Source organism: Netta rufina (genome assembly GCF_964035555.1).
Source record: "Netta rufina genome assembly, chromosome: 1".
In the NCBI taxonomy this organism is placed as follows: domain Eukaryota; kingdom Metazoa; phylum Chordata; class Aves; order Anseriformes; family Anatidae; genus Netta; species Netta rufina.
This window is the reverse complement of record NC_140123.1, coordinates 67,111,460-67,135,008: the sequence shown is the minus strand read 5'-3', so window position 1 is coordinate 67,135,008 and position 23,549 is coordinate 67,111,460. Positions and strand designations below refer to the sequence as shown.

Below are 23,549 nucleotides of genomic sequence, written 5' to 3'. Positions count from 1 at the left end.
GACGAGTTAGCCATTCTAATGCAAGGCTGTTTGATAAACAAAAGCTGTTTTCAGTCTGCAGCTCCTGCTTAATTTTTTATGAGGCAGAAGATCAATAATGCAAGGTCAAGATTTTCTTTTGACTTCATCTTTGTAAGTAAGGTAAACTGATAAATTACTTGGATAATAAGTAACAATGACTTGTATAAAATCCCCTCAATCTCGTCTTCTGCAGCATGATCTTTTTTTAAGATGCACTGGAGGAAGTGTTCTCCAGGCATTAGAGGATTAGGCTTGTACAACTTCCCAAAGTTATGATGTGTTAAGTCAACTAAAGTAGAATTTATTTTAGATCTGCTCTAAGTCTGGAAATTCCTGCTCTATAAATTCCTTCTAAAACCTAGCCCTGTGCTATGTCACTGTTAGCAGTAGCAGTTAACACAGCTTGTGCTTGGAATTTGCACCTTGCCTGCTTCATGTCTACTAACGTTGACATACGATGTAACTATGCCATATTCATCTTTTCCCTGTTCATCTCTCTTCAAAAAGTGGGTTTAAAAAAAAACCAAACAAACCTTAAAAGCTCTATACTTTGTTTGGAGCTTCCTTCTTGAGCCTTAAATGAAGTAATGAAGGAGGAGCAGAAATAAAAGCCTTACACACTGAATGTTGGCCCCACAGCCCTTAGCTGCTCAGCACAGCTCAACCCACCACAGCTCCACAGGAGTTACACAGAAAGCACTACAACATCCAGAAAGGATGTGAGCTACTGAAGACAATGCCCCCTTGCTACCCAACACAAAGTTTGTGCTTGTTTTGAGTGTCCCAGATCTGTTTATGAGGGTTTTCTTTGTCACACTTGTGTAAAGAAAACCCTCAAGCTTCTACAAAGCATTTTCTACAAAGTGTTGCTTTTTAAAAGGTCTGTATAATTTATTATGGAAATTGAGCTTTTAGCCATTAAGTTACATCAACAATGCATAACTTGACATCCTTACACTTGTACATACACAATGGAAAGAGTAGTTCAGTGCTTGATGCAATCAATGCAACCGAGTTAGTACAAGGTTACCGTAAGAGTTGATGGTGAATAGTTGTTGACAGAGACTAGCAAGTTCAAGAGGTTATTTGCAGTTTTGTTTAAGCAGAAGAGAATACAGAGTTTGGACTTAAGCCTCAGACTAATGAAATGATGGAAACTCATTAATTCGCTGTTCTCAATTCGGAAGGATATGCTCGTTTAAAAATACAGAATCATTACCATGTTTCAGGTGGTGAAAACTAGCTTCAGGCCCAGTGGAAGCATAACGGACAGTTTCCAGGCAATGCATTCTTCACACAAACACATGCAATTATAGAGACATTCTACTTTTAAACTTTCTCAAACCAAGTTTCGCAATACAGCAGGATATCTGAGGAGAGAGATCAGGACCCATACTGAACAAAAACAAAAGCCTCCAGCTTGATTTGTGCATGTTTAATCTTCACATACCACCTGTGAGAGAAAAAGAGCACTTAGTAAAGATCAGCCTCCAGGACAGAAACTATTTTACTATTTTTCACCAATTCTCGTTATAAAAAGAAAAAGTTGCTGCTGCCATCTTTCATTTCAGCAATCTTAGTTCAGCACAGCACTATTATAAAGCTGCATCTCCCAGTCTTGCTCTTCCCTCCTCCTCCACCCCAGCTCCTCGTTCCCTGAGCCCAGCTCTAAGGCTCATCCAGTCACACAGTAAGGATACTCAGCTTCCTATCTTGACAATATTCAACTTGGAGGAATTTAGTTCTCTGCCATGTAAGCTGAGTTCGTCACATACTCTTAATTCAGATGTGAGAACCAGAACAAAGTAAGTAATTGATAGTTGGCGTGGAGAATTGGAAAGGACGACTCTCTTGTGGAACAGCAAGCTACTGAATTGGATTGAGCCATCCTGTGAAGTCTCACTCAGGCTGGTGGAAGAGAACAGTCTCCTGTCAAGCTGCCCACACCAACAGCTCCATTCTCTCCAGGTTAAGCTGACAAAATATTTCCAGCTGATTCCTTTACTAAATTCCAGTATCAGCTCTCCTTACAGAGCAGCAGAGCCAGTACTTCCTTAACAGCCTCAGTACAGAAACACCAAGACCAAATTCCCACACAATTTCCACAACAGTATCACTCCTGCAGTGACACAGAGCCCTTAAGGCTCTGTTGAGCAAGAGTTCCACCTTTTACTGCACGCTGGAATGCCGATGTGCACCAAACCCATGCATTTATTAAGTATTTGCAGCCTTGGCAACAACTGAAAAAGTATTCTGCCAATTCACACTGCCCTTCTTAACCTACTGGTGTATACTTCCACGTGACAACTGCTAACAGTAGTTGCATGTCTGTACTTGCCTAGACATGAGAATTTTGCTTTTGGGAGGAGCTAAATAATCAGCCCAATGCACTTCTGATGGAGCTCATCAAAACCCCTGAGCACAGACCCTGCTGTCTCAAGCATTCTCGTATCACAGGGCATAAGAGGTGAGACAATGATCACCACCATCTGCTCTCTGGGCTCCTGTCTGCACAACTACTACCGGCTTGTCTTAGAGAAAGCTTAGTGTGCTGGAAGGAAAACCAGGATGACCACTCCTAAATCAAGAAGCTGTTAAAAAAAAAAAAAAAGTGTAACAGTTTCTCTGAGCCCAATTACATCCTGGCACAGGACAGGAATTACCCAAGAATATTCCTACCAAAGCTGGGCTTTTATTATACCCAGTGCCCAATTTATTAGTTTAATAAGAGTTAAAAACATTCTCGCTGTAATTAAACCATCTCACAACCCCTCTGACATACTTCCTCTGAAGAATCTAGCACCAATTCCTGGCAACAGACAACCAGATGACATTCATACATTGGTGAACAAGGAGTCTGGGGAAGGAGTTACTGCTATCTAATCATTTTTTCCTACTACTGTAGAGATTCTCATCCGAGCATTGCTTCAAGCCCATTTCTGCTTAGGGTCAAAAAAAAAAAAAAAAAAAAAAAAAAAAGAATCTGGTCTTTATTAGGGGTAATTAGTGAAAACAATCCCAATAGTCTAGTTAAACTGGTACCATTGCTAATGAAAGTCATTGTTAACATGCAGTTAGATCTGAAATGTTCAAATGTTTGTTGTTTGTTTTTTTTTTTTTTTGCTAACAGGTCTGGAAGCTGAAGCTAATGTTAAAAGTTATTTAATAATAAATTTATTCTTCAACTTGACTATTAATAAGCTAAGATTTTTGATCAAAGAGGAGGCTTTTGCCTCATTTTAAACACCAGTCCATTTGGAGATGTCTACAGCTCCTTTTTCCATCTTTTGCACTTCACAAATTTTTTCCCCAACATCACAAGTAATGATGCCTACAAATGAAATTCATCATTGTGCAGTAACATTCCTCAATTCCACTGGGGATTGCTCCAATTTCTTTATTCAACACTGCCACTGGGGGGCTCTCTACTTTATGCTGGCACTGGGCTTTTGCTTTTTTACTTTATATATATGCTTGCTTTAAGAAGCCCTCTGGGAGACTTCAGCAAAATCTGACAAAGGGACATATCTCAGAGAGAGGTTCCTACATGCTTTATGAAAAACGTGCAGCTAGGAAGAGAACCCACAGCGCATACAGCATCAGCTCCCACATTAGGCAGGAAATAACCCAAGCAGAAAGGCAGATTACAGATCCTCCAAACAGTGAGGAAGACTCTGTTCTGCTCTTCATAGGAGCTGTTGGTAGTTCAAGTGCTAGGAACTAGAAATACAGGTCTGATCCAACAAAGTCAGTCCTGATCAGCAAAAACCTGTAACTACCTCGAGCTGCCTACACCCACATACTCTAAAAGTTACTTAAGTGAGTTCTAACAGTAGGTGATACACTTCATGTTTCTAAGCCTCTTGCTTTTGCTTTAAGCTCCACAGCTGGCCTCTTTCCTGTTCTGTATTTTCACACTGCCACTCTTTTTGCTAATGCACATAATAAGCTTTCTGACTGAGGTCAGACCAATGTTCGCTTCGGAAGATTTTGTCATCGTGCTTCCAAGGAGAGCAAACTGCTTGTTGGAGGCACTGCAATTCGGCCTTTTATTGTCATCATTCCTCAGCAGCACAGCTGGCCTTACAGGACCTAAATATATCACAAATTATGTGCAAACTGTTCTTGTGAAAGCTTAAATGAAACAGGTATGGAGACAGCAGAAGACGTGTTCTAGCAATCCTCATACTTAGTCATTTTTCTAAATTGTTACCACATCAGATTTTATAGGCACTCTCATCAGTCTGCAGGTTCTCTAGCTTTTCATCCAGCTCTGAGCTTCAGTTCTGAAGAAAGGCGTTTTGTTTTAGAAGTATGACTTAAAAGTTGATGTACTTACCACAGTTCTCCCCTCCAGCATGAATATTGCACTGCAGGTATCAGCAAGACACAATCCACAGATTGACAAGACTTCTCTCGATAACTCGTTTTGGTTCCTCCTTGAGCTAGAGTTTAAACCCTCTCAACATTTACTAAAAATCAATGTTCAGTTTTGTGTTAAGGAAGAGGGAGAAGACTTAGTTTTTAATATTGAAGAGATAGTTAAAAAGGCAGTTCTGGAAATGTTGGTAGGCTTCTTTTGGAGACAAGCGTCCCTATACATTGTTTTAGTTGTGGGTTGTTTTTTATTTGTTCAGTGTTGGAGATGCTTGGTCAGTCATATTCCATTCTCGTGTGCTTCTTGTAAGATAAAGGCATCACAGAAACTTGCACCTGCTGGTGACATCAGAACTACAACCTGACAATTTTCCAGTAAACCTAAAAGTTACACTCCTACAGGGAAGAGGCAGATTTATTTAAGTAGGCATTAGGAAGAATATTTCAAAAGGAAATTTAGGATGAAACGTCTGCTCTGCAAAGTAGAAGTTTAGATTATATTTCCCCAGCTGAAACCTCTCATTTCTGGAACATTCATTCTAAAATTAAAAAAAAAAAAGTTATTGCTTCTACTGAAGCTCAATATAAGTTAGAAAAAGAATTGCATATTTTCTTAAAAACATTCCAAATATACATTTTAAAAACAAAATACACTCTAAAACAAATGTCTAGTAAGAGACCTTGTTTTAAGCAACCTGTAATAACAGCTTTACCAAAACAAACTGAGGAACAGAGCACATTTATAACATGACAACGCTAAAATCCTAAACAATTCATTTAACACTCTTAGTTAAGTAGTGTCTTAAATATACATATTTCTTTACAAAACAGTTTAGCAATTCCTTATACCACTTACAGTATATAAATATTTGAATAAGAGGTCATAATGGGAGATGCCAGGGTTTATATTCACTCTCAGATGCTTCAGGTTTCGTAGGTGTTTTGCTATAAGGCACAATACTGCTAATCTAAAAGAAAGGAATAAAAGCGAGTGACGAACCCAGCGGAAACTCCTACCATGGAGTCTCCAGGAGAAGATTTCTAGCGTCTCTATGCAAAGAAAAAATAAATTCAAACCTTGTATACTCTAAGAAACGGTTCCAATTTCTTACATAAAGTGGGACAGGATGGGTGCAGGAATAAGAAGGAATTAAGTAAAATTTTATAAATAGACTAATAAATATTTTAGCCATAGTTAGCCCTTCACCTCTGTTCTACTGAGTTTAAGACTGAAAGAGGTAACCAGTGTGCATATACCGAAACAAGTCTACATGCTCAGCACGTGAAGACCACCTTGCATAACCTATTACTGCCAAATTCAGTATCAAAAGCTAGCGAGGTGGAGAAATTCTCCTTTTCTCTCAGCATCCACTCGGAGTGGAACACATTACAAGATCAAATTTGTATTTGTTACACGTAAGGAAAGTTGCAACTGGTGATTTTTTCCATCACCAAAGAGGATATGTAACATATCCATGAAGTTATCTGATTCCTCCAAAGGTTAGATTGTGTCTTTTACGTATATCCATCTCCAATTACAACAGGACTTTCAGAACATTTTAATAGTTGTAGCCTTGTAAGTGTTCTCCATATATACACATATGGATCATGAATAGTGCTTCCAAAGTATTTATCCATTAGACGTTCTACATTGTTTCACTGCCTAGTCTTCAACTTTGTTACAGCCCTCTGGAACACAATGACATTGTAATAATGCTTACAGAAAAAGGGTTATTGCATCTTTTCATAGGATGAGACATCCAGAGGAAGTTTTATAAAATCCTCTTGTGTACAAAATTCTTAGTTATTAGCCCTTTTGGAACACCAGCTAGAAAAGTTTGAAAGGTAAAATAATTTACATTGTTATTTTTCCATTAACCAGACGAGTTCATACTACTTAAATAAAAAATAATAGTTCTTCAACAGTCTGTTCAAGGTATCTTCCGTGAAGCAGTTCAGTGGGAATTTCCATTAGATAGATGCTCTCCATGTCGGTTATTACTGACATCCACATCTAGAAGCCAGGAATTAGAAGAAAATTTTTTTCTAGGTTCACCTTTTTAACTTAACATATAAAGCACAATAATCTAAAGTCTGGAAACAGATCAAATATTCATGTATATATAAGGCTCTACCTCTAGGTAAGAAATCCTCCCAAAACACTATTTACATCTTTTTTTCCTTTTAAGACCAATTTTCTTCATCTTGATGGGATTCCCTCAAAATCTACCTGCTTCTGTTTTTTGAACATCAGCAGTAACACCACTCAATCTGGTCTGCACTGCAATACTAAGACCGCCAAAATCCCTTGGAGAAAGTCTCCTTCTAATGCAATTAATGGCATCAAGGATCGTCAAGTGATAAACCAATGTATTACTTACCAAGTAATGCTGTGGTTTCGCCTGCATCCTCTTTTAGACTGGTACACTGCAACACAGATTCACTGGTGGAAGAAGCTGACAATTCACTCACTTCATTTCTGTCGTCTTCTTGTAGAGCGATACTCAGGCTTCCAACTGAAACGCTGCCACTTATTGATTCAGGTATTGGAACTTCAAGTGCGTCTTCAGAGTCCCCCTTCAAAATTAAACACATTAACTGACACCTCTGCCCACCCACAGGCCTCCATATTACCACTTTATAACCTCAGGTTACTAGAAAGTGGCCTTTTTTTTTCCCATTTAGTATTACTTATTACAGGTGACCTCATGGGCACAGTATTAAATATCATCTATTTCCAACCAATTTCCTAATATCCATCTATTTCCATCAGAAACCAAAGAAACAGAATAAGCTGAGAGTGGCAGGAATCAACCCAGCCAGCCTTTCAGATGGAGTATGACAACACTTCGCAACAGTTTTGCTGCAGACTGGTTATGAGCATGCTCAGCAAATATCAAGTCTTCACTGAGCAAACCTATCGATCCTTTACACGTCTGTAGAAATCGTTGTTTTTCCATGATAGTAGTTTGGCAAGTTTAGATTTGTTTACTGGGGTGAACAAACATTTGACATGAGAAAGTTTCCCTCCTCTCCTTCCTCCAGTCTAACTTTCAAAACCTGTCCCCAAAATACAAATGCGACAGCTTCTCACTTTGCAGGAACATATGCAGCATGAGCAAAGGAACTTATTTCACCTGTTGTACAGCACGAGCTATTTGGAATAATCCGATTTTTAGAATAACTCCTACATGCACAATTCTGTTCCTAAAGTTGAACCTTAAGCCATTGCCATTAACACACTAATATAATTTAAACATAAGCAAGTACACTACAGTAGAAATAACTCTTCTGTGGCTTCGTGATGAACCTTTTCCCCCCCTCCTCATTCATCAAAAGCCCATCCTAAGAAATTCCACGCTGATCCTTTCGTTAGCATCAAAACATTAATTCCAAATAAGCTACAGAACTACATTTGAATGCAAGTTAAGACACAAGCGATACTAACCTCCAGGTGTGTGTGTGTACTGGGGAAAGGATTAATGATTTTGTTTCCAAAATTTCAGCAGCTAAATAAGCAAAGATATAAGATTCAACAATGTTCTACTAAGTCAGTAAGTCAGATGTGGTGAAATACAGTTCTCTTTTTCCCCTAGGAAGTAGTAACTAGATCACTGAAGACTACAGTCTAGAAGCCTGCTGTTTGCAGGATACAAGGCAGGTACCTGGCCTTCCTGCCTTCTCTCTACCCTACCTTGAGCCCTTTGAAAAAGCTGCAGCAGCGAAGTTGTTTACCATAAAATCGAGGTCAGCCTTCAGACTCTTTGCAGAGTTCAGCAGACTTCTTTAACAAGGCTGCATGCTCGTGTCTGCCGTTGCGTCACTCAGCCAGCACACTCCTGAAAGAACTGCCTTGCTCTTCACACTTGTCCTCACATCAACAAGATGTTCACACAAACACTTTACAAATCAGGTTGGGCAACCTGGATCAGGCTGAAAACTGAGCTAGAAAACCTGAATGACTTCTCGCATTGCTAATTTCAGCATGACTTGAACGGTTGACACATAAGCAAGACGTTTCCCCCATTCCATCAGAAAAGAGAACAGAGCTTCTGTACTTAACATAACCCTGCTCAACTTGCTTCCTAAATTCTTTTCACCTACCAAGCAGAGGAGACATTACTCCTCTTGGTTAGAGCTGGTATCAGTACGAGTTCAGGGGATAGAAGTGTTTTAGATTTTAAAGTGTCTCAGCTTTGAGACTGTATACAGAGGGATATATCCTTTCATCGCATAGAACACAAGTTATATTAACACCAAAAATTGAAAATGAGCTAGAAGTAAGCTATTAACATGCCAATATTGATGTGGTAAGTTATTTCACATGAGAACACTGCAATTCTTGGATAAAGCCTTACTACACAGAGCCACCATAATCTGGTGCGTGTATATGTGTGTATATAGAGACAATACATGCCTACATACACGCTACGTAGCAAGAGTATTGTCACTTCTCACAAAACAAAACGTTAGTCATCCACAGACTTGATAAGTCTCCAATGAAGTAAGAGAACAGCTAGTCAAAATGCAAACCTAGCCAAGGAAAGGAAGCCTGAAACCAAGGAATGCCTCTGTTTTCTGAAGACCTCTATAGATCAGTAGAAGAGAAGAGGTACGTTCATGCCTATGGCATTTTAGTGGAACTCAAGACTATTTATCAACAGTGACCAAGTAACCTACCGCATGTGTCTTCATCTCTCTTTTCTGGTGCTGTCAGGAAGAAACGAGAGCACATCATTTTCTCTATTTAACCAATTTCTGATGAATGTCTTTAGGAAGGTTCTCAGTACTGGCCCACTTACAGGGATAAAGCACTTAGCATGTGTGGAAGCATACATAAATACACTTAAACTATAGAAAAAAATCACTATTTCCTTTGAATCACAGTTCTCAGCAAGATCAAGTATATACACAAGAATTTATAGTTTTGTAGCTTGGGCAAATTGCCTCACCTTTGCTTAAACTTCATTACTATTGTTGGTTGTTGATAGAAAAAAAAAGGCTATCACAAGAGAGTACACTGAGGATTCATAAGCTCTTCCACACTAAGCTCCTACCCAAAAGCCTCACTTTTTCCAGTTCTTATCAAAAATTCATTTCTTTGCCCAGCTTCTTCAGTCTAGCCAAGTAACAACTGTAACAACTGTTGTCATTCTGAACAGTTAGACGAAGCCGTGCTTCCTGCACTGTGCTTTTTTTCTTGAAGATTAAAGGTAAGCGTGCAACATACCCAGTATCCCAAAGCTTTGATAACATCTAGTTTACACATTGGACAAGTTCGGTGGTCCAAAAGCCAAGGGTCAATGCATGTTCTATGGAAGATGTGCCTAAAGAAAACAAACACCCTTTAGAACTCGTAATGAAATATCAAACATTACTCTTTTAGAAGATGTGCAAGTTACTACCTTAATAGGTAACCCAATTCCTCTGTAACTTTGACATTTAAGCACTGCTTAAATTAATAGGACAGACATAACCATAAGTTCTGGAAATGTCTTTATCTGTCATACTAACCCAAAATAAAAGATGCTACTAACTACAACGACACTACTGAGCTATCACTTCAAGTGTACAATTCAAACAATATTAAGAAAGCTCTACTTCATTTTTACACTTCTCCCAATTGCTCCTTTTCCCCCACTAACATGGGGGTGGTGTATTGTCTCCTAGTGCCCTTCAACATGTAACAGGCCATACAAACGGCACAGCTTCAGCTCTGCCAGCATTTTCAGAAGAGTTTTCAGAAAGCTCATCGAGTTTTTCGTTGGGAAAACATAGTACAAAGAGAAGAGAATAATTACGGTGACTTACTTGCATGGCAGAATTCGAACAGTATCTTTCAGTTTATAGTTCTCGATGCACACAGCACAGTTTTCCACATCAACATCTAAACCCTAAAGATAACACATTTAAATGTGCAAATTATATTCACATGTAATTACAGAACAAGCTTTGAGTAATATATAATTTCACAAAACGTGGTATAAATTGGCTTAGGAAATAAAAATGTCTCCCTCGTTTAAATCAAGATTCAATCAAGAGGCAATTTGATCAAGCGATACCTAATATTAAAAACTAGCCCAATTCAGATTTTCTAATTTAAATAACTACACATGGTATCTTAAGCTATTTGTTATACCTCAAATGCTGTCTTTAAGATTTTACTCTGCTCCCAATGAACAACAGATAATGAAAATCAAGAAATTTCACAAGAGATCACAGATAAAATAAAATAGTGTGCTGTGCTTTCATTTTATTTTTACTGATGGTCCCAAAGACTTGCAAGAGATTAAGTAGGAGGAGATTCTTAGGGTTAAGTACTACAAGCCTCCTCTTCCCATATATTTTTTTTTGTTGTTTTGTTTTATTTTTGTTTTTTTTTTCCTTCTACCACATCCTAGTAAATATCCTTTGGAAGCTAGAGGAGGAAAACTGAAGTAACAATTCGGGATGATTTTTAGAACATCTCTCCAAGCTCACACCAGAGAAGTCAAATCATACCATTTTTGCCCCCCAGCTTATTTCTTCTTAAGGGCTACGTATCTTCCCTAATAGGTCTTTCTGCCATCTTAAACCATACTTATCCTTACAGTGCAAGTATGATGGCTACCTCCTGATAAGTAATTCAGTGTTAATTGAGTTGTATAAAACAAACATTAGAAGAATACAAAGCAGACCAACTTCCCTTTCATCTCCCACAAGTATATTTCATGTTTACTGCTGACTGAAGCAGTTAAAAATCATCTCAAACATTCAAATGAATTAAGTACTGCAAATGAACTTTCAAGTTCAAGGGAAGTTTTTCCCTCCTTTACATGCTATCATTTTACATACTTAATGCTTCAAATTCCTAAGTAAATCTTTTTGTTAAAAAATAAGCAAAGTTAAAATAAGATACACATTTATTCTGTAATATTTTTTTGTATTCCTCGGGAGACAAAATCCAAGCATGCAGCACATAACCAAATGTGTGCATCTCGCAATAATCCCATAAGCTTCTCAGAAAGATCTACGTGATAGCAAATACAATTTTTAAATGTTGACCTATTTTTAGTTAAACACCTCAACTCCGAGAGAAGTGATAATGAAAGGCTGTACTGTATCACAACAGTGGCACTCTTTCAAACCTAACGACTGAAATACGTTTTGCCTTTATATAGAGACAGGACTGTCTTTTCTGATAAGTTCTCTGATAAGTTCATGAAGGTACATTTGCGTCAGTAAGTTCCTGAAATTTGCTGACAGTTTGATGATTCAAATCAAATGGTAAACCATGGTTTACAAAGCAGAAAACCTTTATTTTAGATGTTTTAATCTAATTTCATTCTACTTTGCTTAGTCAACATGAAATCATAGTTACTACCAGCATGCTGCACAATAACCTAGTTAAAATTTTACTTATTTTTTTTAATAAATTTTTACATTTTTTTCGTCATGGGTATATTGATGGGAAGGAAATTCCTGATGCGAAATCTCCTAAAACAATCCTTGTTAGAGGCTGACTGAACATCAACTTAAAAGCAATTAACAGCTTCACTGTGGTCCTCACCACAGAATTCATCATGACTCTCTTACATCCATTTCTTCTTATGCTGATGTTATGCTGTGATACTGCTTCATGCAAGTTTTGATTCAGCTCCATCCTCCTTTCTCTCCAGTTTCACCATTGTATAAACAGAAGTATGTACATCCTTCTGTTCAGAGCTTGAAATTCGTTATTTTTTGATGGAATTTACAATTTAATTAAAATAACACATACATTTAAAACGCTAAGCATGCTGAATGCATAAAAGGGAAAAAAAAGGCAAGCTCTGAGACAGCTTGTTTTAACATCAAACTAGTTTACTCCATAAAGTACATACACTCTGTAGCATGTCACTTGAGCCAAATAGCTTCTGTTGAAACACATTTTTGAAGTTGTGTCCTCTCTCACCTTAATTGCATTAATCAATTTAAAAGAAAATCCTTGGTTTTCCATCGCTAAGTGAGTCAGTCCTTAAGTAAAAGTTAATCAAATAAGACAAATAAGGGTAAGAAAAAAAAAAAAAAAAAACAACTATATGGTACCAGAAGTCTAGTCAGAAGCTAATGTAGCATCTAGGTACATAGATGCCTAAGAAGAGAATAAAATAGTATTTTCTTTCAAAACCTTGGATTTTTTTTTCTAATTCATATAGTTGTTCAAATAGTTGCAAGTTTAGGCCTTATGCTCAAAGAGTTAACTTTCTGAAAGTTGTGCTAAAACTTTAGAATAGTTTTATCCTAATATAAAAAAATATATTTCTTTAAATATTTATACTTCAAGCCAATACTGCTCCTTAATGTATTGTAAGTTTAAAAAAAAGATTAAACCAAGTGTTTCATTTTCAAAGCTTTAGATTACCAAGGCTTTCTTATCAATAAGAAGATGGATGTTCTCTTAAATGAAAAGAAAACATTACATCAGCTGTACAAACTGTGCAGTCAATAGGTCCTAGGAAGTATTTCACAATCCACCTGTTGATGTTTTCAAGTGCTGATAAGATCAGTATTTCCTCATCTTTACAGTATCAGCCCTTTTTAGTTTCCTGCAACATTCTGCAAAACAGCTTTACATTTCATAAACGGTTAAATTTTGACTCTTTGATTTTAAGATCAGCCTTCTAGGCAAAGCCACTAAAATGAACCTAAAATTGTAAGAGTCACACTGTGGTTATCTTGCAATAAATTCAGTTTCAACTCTATAAAGGCATTACAACAGATTTCAAATCATTCGACAGTAATGAAAGCCACCACGTTACCTTGTCTCCACGTTTCACAGTATGCAGCTGAAGCTGGCTGATTGCTTTCTTGGTTTCTTTCCTATGTCCCTTGAATAAAATTTGAAGTATTAGTACAGAATCTAGTTTTAGGAGTTACACTTCAAAGCTTAAATATTTTTTTTTATGGGGATTATTAAGTCTTCTGAATGCTAGATAATCTGTTTACAAAATACTTCCAGCCAGCAGATGCTGAGGGACTACAAGTTTTGCATTCTTGAGGCACAATAGAAAACATTATCTGTAGGCACACTGCTCGAACAATAGGCTCAACTGGCGCACAACTATGCGGGCCAAACTGACGCATGTAGCCCTGTACAGTAAGCGCCTGCACCAAGGGCCTTCCCACACTGGAAAACTGAAGCTAATTTGCACTTTAGAGGCGCTCAGAGCTGAAACAACAGCAGTATAACCAGACCTTCTTGTTCAGCAAAGCCGTGAGCAAGCAGGCTGTACGTAGGTTTAACACGAGCTGGAGAGAAGGTGGAATCCTGCCGAGTAGCCTACAGCTGGGCTACCAGGTCAAAAGGCTGCTTGTAGCTATTAATACCGCCCCTCGGTTAAACACTGCCTAACACATTATACAAAGCTTTACACTGAAAGGACACATTATGCAAAGGAGACGACAAGAAAGGCTTAACAGACGTGAGGCACCATATTGGACTTCTATACAGTAACAGCCCTAATTATGCTTGGAGGGGAAGCAAGAAAATAAAGCAGTACTGTATTCCCAGACAAAGAGACAGCTACTGCTAGAAACTGAACGCTCCCAATTAGAGTTTGATCTGTCTAGCAGGATCCCTCACTGATGAAACACCATGCAGGAATCAAAAAAAAAAAAAAAACTTAATGGCAGCTTCCCCCTTTAACAATACTTACAATGACTTGTATCCTTTATAAAATAAAAAATAAGAAAATTAATACTGTAAATCAGTAAGTGATGCTAAAAAGCTGTCCGACAATTTCCTCTAAGTGAACTTGACCAGCAACAGCCTAGTCCACCTTCGCTACCAGCTCAGGATCTCCTATATGGTCCTGTTTCATCTTCTGTAGCAAGGAGTTCTTCCAAAGATTTACTGTTAAACTAATATTAGAATAAATCATAAGATACCCTTCTTCACCTTCACTCAGCAGCTACATAGTAGCTTGTTTTAATGCATACCATAACTGACTTCCAAGGTTTAATTACTCTGAATTCAGTAAGCCAAACAAATAAAATTTGGGTTAAAAAAGTAAGTTTTTGTTTCCCAAATTCACTGCCAGACTTCTAACAATGTATTTAGTCCAAGATATACATAGCTTTTTTTTCTTTCAACAGTAGTTTTAAAAGAAGAAGAACTAAGGAAAGCGATACAGCCTTCTAATGTTAGACTACTTAATTAAGAGGCATTTAGATGACAAACTATTATGAGTTTGTGGCACTTATTTTGGGAAACATCACATTCAATCTAAATAACACAAACTATTTGAAGTCCCCCTAGTGCGAATTGTATCAAAGCCAATGTAACAGGAAGAAATACCTTTCTTCACCGGAGAGTTTGTGTGTTCTAATGCCCTCTCTTTTTCTGTAAAAACTTCTCAAATTTTATTTTCTTGAAAATATTCCCAGAATACAAATGTTAAAACTTAAATATTAATAAAAAAGCACTAAAGGGAATCAACACCTCAAGTAGACTACAAATTTCTTTTCCTAAGAGAGTCCTGTAAGTTACGATCAGAGCTCAGACTCCTGAAGTCAAAATCCTTTGTTTTGTGTTTTTTGATGTTGCTTTGTTCTCCCCTAAAACTATCTCGGACAAAAATATGGATTTGGAAGGGGCAAAGAAAGTAAGACCAAAGTTCTCTCTTCCTGATCTTTCCAGTACTCCCACCACTCTCTGAACTTCTGACAGTCTGAAAGAGCTGAATCTCGCCACACATGCTCCTTGCAGTCTGCTGCAGTTCAAGTTACAGGTATGACAAGCATTTTTCATAAAGCTTTAGAAACAAAAATTTTAGCCCCAATTACTTGCATCTTATGAAAAAAGTTACCATGGTCTTTCTCCATTAAAAAAATTATTCTGGTTAGTAAAATCTGTACTTTCAGAATGAAAATTACATAAGAATGCAAATAGCTTCTGTCCTTTTGACACCAGAAATTAACTTAGGTGACAAACCACATAAGAAGCTGCCTTTACTCAGTTTTTGATGATGACTGGCTAAATATATTTCCTATTACTTCATACTGGTATCTAATAATTACCATTAGTCAAGCTTGCGGTGTCAATTAGCTCATTATTTATTAGCCTCACCAACTATTATTGACTAGTGTTCATAGATCATACAGCAGCAAGGAGGTACAGGTCTTCAAGAATGCTTCAATAAAAAAAAAAGCGTTAGGCAATTGATCTGACACAAAGACTGTAAATGCTTTAAAGCCTCATCCACAATTACCTGGTTTCCAAATTGTGACCCCGTATACAGGAAACGTTGTATGTAGTAAAATATGAGCCAGGCAAGCGATATAATCATCATGGTGATGAAGGCGATGGCGACGAACACAACCGACTGACCGCTGATGTATTCCTGCACGTGACGCGTGCCAACGACAATCGTCATTTTCACCGGGATGCCTCTTCGTACTGGCTCCAGTATCTCGATGCCTTTTGGATAGCCAACCATTATCACCACTGTGTTTCCTGTTCCTGTTGGAGAGGGGAAAAAAAAGAAAGAGTGAGAATTTTGGCATTCCGGTTTGACAGTAATTTGGGTCTCTTTAGTTAAGAACAGGAATTAAAACTAGAAAAGAAAAATTCTATTTTTTTTTTTTCAGGCATAGAAGAACTTAAGTTGAACAAAGAACCCTTTACTTACATTATGAAACTCTCAAGTGGATGAGAAATTTCAGCAGACGCCCTTTTACTCTTACCAAAGCCCTATACTCCTCATTCCATACAGCAAAACAGGGCATAGATGCCACGCAGAAGGCAGGCAAGTTATACACCACTCATCTGGAATTTGCTAAAGCCCTAACGTGCAACCCGAGCGCAGCTGGTCTTTGTTAGCGTAAGAATTTTAGCTGCAGCTGGAGACAGTATATGAACTGCCACAAAAAGCGACGCGTTCAATTCAGTTTGAATTGGAAGCCACAGCGCAATTAGGCTGGATACGTGAACAACAAAAAAAAAATTAGATAATATTCAGCTACATTAAACATTTAAAGACTTAATTCTTTAGTCCTAAATATTCAGATTTTAATGAGACTTCAAGACAAGGACTTGTAAAGAAGCATTTTGGGACCCTTCTGGGAGCATGCAACCAAATAACTTTTTTTTAAAAAATATATATTTAAACTCAAAAGCACTCAAACCATATGGGGAGAAAAGCACCTAACTCCAAGAGAAGACTTTAAGCACCACCGTACCACAGCCAAACAAGTTAAGATACTGTCAGGACCACCAAGCAGAAACAAAGATCTCTTGCAACTAGAGCCCTGTTCAGTTTTGTCTAGCAGCATCTCCAGTACTTGTCTCGGAAACACCTGACAAGTCTTGCAAAATAAATGGCAAGCAAACATACTTATTAAAATGTCACCTTTTCACCGGTCTGTGCCATTTGTATTCAAATCATTCTCACTTTCGTGTGTACCAACACTGCTATACGCCCTGGGTAAATTATGGCTTTCTAGTTTACTTTGCTCTGCTATCTCTGAGAAAGTGAAACTAAGCTTGATTCGGGGAGAAAGTCAAGGAAGAAGGAGGGGGTTTCCTAACAGAGCAGCTAAAGCTGTAACGTCATGGCTACCTTTCCAAATTCTACCTACTTGCAGCAAAACCTCCCACTGAAGAGGAAGCCCTTTGCCTTCCCAGCCATGTCAAAACACACGGTTGCCTAATTTGCAGCATTATGTCAAGAGGGGTTTTGAAAACAACAATAAAAAAAAAAAAAAAAAAAAACACAACCATTTTGGACTCACCTAATTCCTTCAACAGCACAAAGCTATCTGCTTTAAGCATTTCAAACAACCCCTCCAGCTGGGACTGCTCCGCCAGCCACACCGCTCTGCTGCCACACAAAGGGCAGCTGGCAGGAGCTGCGGAAGGTACAGATGGCTGTGGATGAAACGCTGAAAGTCCCAGTTAGGAGCCGAATAATCCCCCAATCTGAACGCCAGGCAGCCTTTTTCAGCTCCACCTTACGCAACCAGCCCACTTGTGCTCACCTCCTGTAAGAGCTGTTACACCCGCCGGCCGCGTTCAGACCTGGCACAGGGGCAGGGTTCCCAAGCAGGGCTGGGTTTCTCCAAGTTTTGAGGATCACGGGGAAAAAAGTGCTAGTGGAGAAAGGCCCAGCACAGGTCTCCACTCAGCCACCCTGCATCTGCTCGCCGGCAGCTCTCACCTAGCTCTCAGCATGTGTTGTCTTGTCCAGCGGGTTTCGTACGAGGCACAAAGCAGTGAAGTTGAAGGCAAACAGGACAAATCCACAAGCAACTCGCTTCCTAATTAGCCCTACTCACCAGCAACGTGCTCATTCACATGATCCCACAAGTCCAAGCACACTCAGAATTGGTTAGTGAGCATTGTTCTCCTCCCTAAGCCAGCCCAGAAGCATTACCGGAGAGGCTAAGGAATCCTGCAGAGAGCTGGGTGAAGCTTTCCTTGCTTTCTGTCCTTGCGCTGCACCTCTACGAATTACCAAGAAAAAAAAAATCATTAAGGTAGAAGCACATCCCACAGCAATGAGAGCTTTCTCCCCAAGATCCTGATTTACATAGGTGTTTAAGCAATTGCAAGACTTACAAATACCAGGATAGGGGCTTGAGGACAGTTTATGCACGGTGCCAGGAGCCTCAGAGAAAGGCTTTGGTTATTTCACTCTGCCTTGGAGAAGAAAAGACTGGAAGCAGCCTGGATTTTTCGATCAGTACAGACTTCCTCCCCAAACCCAAAATCTAGAGCTGGTTTAAACCTGCTGCATAGCTCTCTCCACAACTCCTAACACCAAAACGACTTTAAAACCCACAACAACCAGCAATGCCTACTTCTGTTTTGTCAGTAGCACGTCCACCTCTCAGCCGGCTATTTACTTGCACAGCAAGGCAGGGTATTTTTGTGCAACAGCTTCTAGAGACTGCGACACCTTCCCGTTTGAAGAACCTAACCCGAGTAATGCATAGGTTTTTAAGCAAATTTCCATTAAAAGCATCTGAACAGTTTTAAAGACTCGTGATCAATCTATCAGAGGCACACTCAGTTAAACATGATGGCCCTGAAGGTCACGAGACACAAGGAGGGGAAGAAAAGAAAAAATTGATGCCCACTGTTACAAAAGCAGCCTCAGAGAAGCAGTTGCCCCGAGCAGCCTGTAAGACTAAGGACTTTAACTCATTCCTCGCTCTAATTTTAGACTTCTGTTCTGAAAACGCATTATTCAAAGACAAATGCTGTTGAGTCATCCCATCAGCTTCAACTGCAACACAACTCGCAGCCCATAAATCACACCTATAAAAATCGCAGTGCCACATACATGCCTCGAGAGCACGCTTTAGTGGCCTTACTGTTACACACCTGCTTCTAACCCCGCAGTAAGCAGACACATTCATACCCTAAATACCCCCTTACTTTATTTTTTTAAGATATTCTTGATGCTTCAGTGGTATTGGGTAGATCTAAAATCTGGTGTGTGCTTTTTTTTTTTTTTTTTTAAACCATTATCATCCAAATAGAGCGGTGAGAGCTGGCAAATCCTTTGGATACCTGGAAATAAGGACAAGTCTGAAGCTCTGGAGATGAAGGTACATTTCCTGCTAGCACGCCAAGGTCAGTTTTACTGCTCGTATTGTTACAGCCTTCTCCTGCAGATGAAGTCATCACTCCTGACGTGGAGAGTGCCATATAGATTAAAATCCTGATTTCAGGCAACTTAAACTGGCACATTCATTTCTGTCCAGTCCTATATATACCTTAAAGATCATTTCCAATCATCCAGAAAGCAACTGCAGCCATAGTCTTTTTTTTTTTTTTTTGTCCTGAGGAGAAGCATCAGAAAGCTCTCCAGGTTTGAGCACCCTGGTAAAACGCTGGAGGTCAGCCCTTAGATCTATTTAGGCATCCTACTTAAATCACCACAATTACCATCGGACATGCTCTTCGGCTCCCGGTTGCCAAACGAAGCCTGTGATCTCCACCGAGGCTTAGCAGCACAACAGCCATCAGGTGACGAGCTGGTCCTCAGCCACCCAACCCAGCGTCCTCCCCCCACAGCCCAGGTTCGTGTTGTGTTTCCACCTGCCTGAAGGCGCAGGACGTGCAACCAGAAGAGTCAAGTGGTTGAGCAACCGGTACAGGTAGGCATCCTTCTTTCCACACAGGTTTCCAATGCGCCTGTCCTTTTACGTACAGAATAACACAGCAGCATTTTGAAGCCACTTCTGTGTCTTCAGAACAGTTTAGCAGGTCACCGTGACTGTCCAAGTTCAGCAAGCCGCTGATTTCAGTTCTGCCCTTTTAGCAGAAGAGCACCAGAAGCCTTCAGCAGAAAGCATCAGTAACACAGAAGCTATGCACCACTCGAGAATCCCGAGCAGCACTCCGGTCTCCGAAAGAAATGTGGCAAAGAGTTGAAACAGATGCCAAAATAACCCCAACCCTGCCTCTTGGGAGCTGCCAAGAGCTTTTCAAAACGTCATTATAAAAGAAAATACAGAACCGACAGACCCCTTCTTCTTTCCACTGCAATATACCTCTGCCTCCCCCTAATTTCTCAACCAGCCCAGTGCCTCTAACTCATTATTCTGCTCTCCACAACACCCCACACCTTGCCTCTTCAGATTCCTCTACAACCCACTGCCAGCTAGTATTTGTATACAATATTTATTTTCCTTCTGGAAAGGAATCTGAAGCCTCTGTATCACATTAAGTTCCCACACCACCAGCACCAAAAATAAACAGTTAAAAATGTCCGTATTCCTTTGAAACTGAAACTTGAGTTTGTACTGCTCAGATTCAGTAACAAGTGCAACTGCTCGAGTCATTCAGGTAAAATAAATACTTTCCACTGGAAAAAACCTCCTCAGGCACACGTGAAGTTGTTGCATTGCTTCCCTCAAGGAGACAAGATTTCCAACATTTCAATTCAGACAGAGACCAAAGACCTGGAATACATGAGACATCAGTAAAAAGTCATATTTGAAGGACTTTCTTCTAGAAAAAAGGAGCAGGACTGCAAGGTTTTACATTCAAACTCTTGGCTCTACTGCTCCAGAACTGTAATTAAAATCCCTACTCGCTGCACTCATGAAGCACACAAAGTACCAACAAAAGGAAAAACTAAACTGCAGAATTTGTCCTTCACCAAATGCTCTGACAACAGCTTGAGCAAATCACCTCTAATATCTGCCTATTCAAGAATCTTCACACTCCAGCAGGAATAAGCCTAAAAACACCAAATCTGGAAAGTTACCAACTTATCATCCGCATGTAAGTCAGGCTGCACCTCTATCAGCATGAACGACTGCTCCATCTCGCACCATTTCCAGTGCCACCAACTGCAGATCCACTCAGTGGATGTTCTTCGTGCCTGCAGCTCCACTCCTCAGTTACAGCACTGCAGTTTTCCTACAGTATTTATTCCAAGCACTCCTCTCACAAGCAGGGTTTCCTTCTATGTCAGTTCACAAATCCTTTCAGAGGAATGGCAAGCTTGAATGCTGTAAAAACACTGCTTTATATTCCATATGCTCCCTTGCCTTCTACAGCCTTTTTCTTCAAACAATCCAAGATTTAAAACACTAGCAGTAATTCTTCCCTCTGTTTCCAGCAAAGTGCACTGAAAATTTTAGTAGCTAGTTAGTTTAAACACTTACACGTTTGAAAGTTCCCACCATAAAGCAAAAATCTGTTACTCACAGACAGCACTGATATTTTTACACGGTATATTCCCACCCCCTCCAAACCATCCTGAGGTCCAACCTGCATTTGTGGAGTCAGTTTAAATAAGTACAAATGTATGCTTGTACGTACACTGTGCTAAAACACACTTTTTTACATAGGGAGAGTTTTTGTCACCAAAATTCTGACAGTTTACAAAGAAAAATGCTAACAGAGCAGCAGCAGTCGGGGAGGACTTCTCTTCATACCACTGATACATGTAACTACAGCAGCATGTCTGAACTGAAGCATCAACACAAGAAGGTCATCTGCAGAACAGAGATGACAAAAAAAGAGAAAATAAGATAAGGAAGAAGAGATTTCATGGAAAAGCAAATAATAGCTAGGAGAGGCTATGACGGGGCATGGGGTGGAATGTGGGAAAATTCCACCCGAGAGGAAAAAAAGAAAAAAACAAAAAAACTTGTACCGGTTGACCAACATAGAGTGGCAACAAGGGGAAAAAAAGTAAAAAAGTTACAAAAAGAATAATCTTAATTGCCACACAAAACCAAAACCGAAGGTACATCTTACCTAGCACCCCTCCTCCACTTTCACAGTGGATTAAGAAAGCAAGAAGCGGGCCAAGCCAATACATCCAGTATGTTATACATGCTATGGAAGCAACGGCTCCAAGAGATTTTCGTCTCGCTATATTAAAGAAAGCAAGTTTATTTTCTTTAGAAGTGCCTTATAGCTCTACTTCAACCAAATCGCTGGTCTTCCCCCTCCTCACCACCAAGAGATGACCTGGGCATTAGCAAACTCCCTGCACCAGTACCACGCACTATCAATGTTTCTGATGGTGTGCTTTGCCTTTTTGTCCTTCCCTGAAGGCCTTCCAGCTCCTCGGCAGCCTGCAAACGCTAACAGATTTTTACAGCAGGGTTTTGAGGCGTTCCTCCCCCTTTGGGTTATGGGTTTGATCCGGACACGTTCACTGCATCCAGCCACACAGCCTGAGCAGGGGCTGCGGCGACAGAGCGGGGAGCCCCGTGATATCTGCAGGAATCGCGGATCCTTCCTGCAGGCGACAGATAAGCATGCTCAGACGAGCCCCGGCAACATTTTTTTTTTCTTTCCTCTAGCCGCCAGCTCCCCCACCTCACAGCTACCTGGCGCTCCCATCTCCCTCACAGCCCTGCACGGGGGATGGTGCCACAAAGCTGTCCCCACACAGCTCCAGCTGTAGGAGGCATCTGGGGGCGACCTGCGCCAGACAAAGCCGCCTCCTCCTCCTCCTCCTCCTCCTCCTCGTCCTCCTCGCCCCGGCCCCGCTCACCCAGGTGGGACATGGAGACGGTGCTGTTGCCGAAGCGGGCCTCGTTGTAGATGACCACGGCCGCCGCCCGCTTCCTCGCCGCGTTGGTGATCTTGTCCTTGAAGGTGCAGCCGCCGCGGGCCACCAGCGCGATCCAGGCCGGCGGCTCCCCCTCGGGGGCCGGGCGGCCGCCGGGCGGCAGGGGCACGTCGTAGTCGGTGTCGGCGGCGCAGCCCTCCATGTGGCGGGGCGAGGCGCCGCGGGGGATGCCCACCAAGCCCTGGGCGCTCTCCTTGGGCGAGCTGTCGCCGTAGCGGCCGCTCTCGGTGTTGCCCCGCACCGTGCGGTTGCTGAGCGGCTCCACGTAGGCCGTGCTCACCCACGCCGTGTACCACTCCAGCGCCCGCGCCCCCTGCCCGCACGGCGCCCCCAGCGCCACCAGCGCCGCCGCCACCAGCGCCAGCCGGGCGCGACGCACCATGGCCCGGCCGCCGCCGCCACCACCACCCCGAGGCGAGGCGAGCACGGGAGAAGCCGAGCAGGAGGAGGAGGAGGAGGAGGAGGAGGAGGAGGAGGAGGAGGAGGAGGAGGAAGCCCCGCCACCTCCTCGCCCCGCTCCGCTCCCCGCCCCGGGCGGAGCCGCGGCGCAGCGCCGGCTAATGGCGAAGGGGAGGCAGGGCTGCCCGCCCGCCTCACGTAATGGCGGCGGCGCTGCCGCCACAGCTCGTCACAGGGCTGCTGAGGCACCGCTCGTGTCTGGTCGAGGCAAAGCGCAGCCGTCTTCAAGCAGCTCCCTCTGTGGGGTGAACACAAGCTCTCCACACACCAGCCTCCCCCCCCCCCAAATGTGCCAGCCCCAACACACAAATGTGTCAGCCCCCACACAAAATCGAGCCCCTTCAACTCCATCCCCCCCCCCCAAAAAAAAAAAAAAAAAAATCGAGCCCCTTCAACGTTGTTTGTGTGTTGGCCCTCCAGCTGGTGAGCTGTTTTTGAGTCCTGTCCGCCCCATGACACACTCGTGGACCCACTGAGTCATCGCTTCTGGCCTTCGGAGCGCTCCTCGCCCATGTTGAAGGGCGAAATGAGTGTCCTCCCCCGGGATGGATGGGCTGCAGCGCAGGGAAATAGGGTGAGGGGGGAGAAGGTATGGGCAGAGGGCAGCCAGAAATAGAGCATGAA

General features: G+C 41.2%; 1 protein-coding gene across 1 annotated transcript; it reads right to left on the bottom strand.

Moving 5' to 3' along the window:
- Window positions 1–940: 940 nt before the first annotated feature.
- RNF149 (ring finger protein 149) lies at window positions 941–22,849 on the bottom strand. Its single transcript, XM_084305921.1, has 8 exons — window positions 22,389–22,849; window positions 15,630–15,880; window positions 13,179–13,247; window positions 10,210–10,292; window positions 9,629–9,725; window positions 6,780–6,975; window positions 4,361–6,412; window positions 941–1,474 (listed from the first exon to the last, which is right to left on the bottom strand). The coding sequence occupies exons 1-7, from the start codon at window positions 22,846–22,848 to the stop codon at window positions 6,354–6,356; spliced, it is 1,215 nt and encodes a 404-aa protein (XP_084162047.1). The 5' UTR covers window position 22,849; the 3' UTR covers window positions 941–1,474; window positions 4,361–6,353.
- Between the last annotated feature and the right edge of the window lie 700 nt (window positions 22,850–23,549).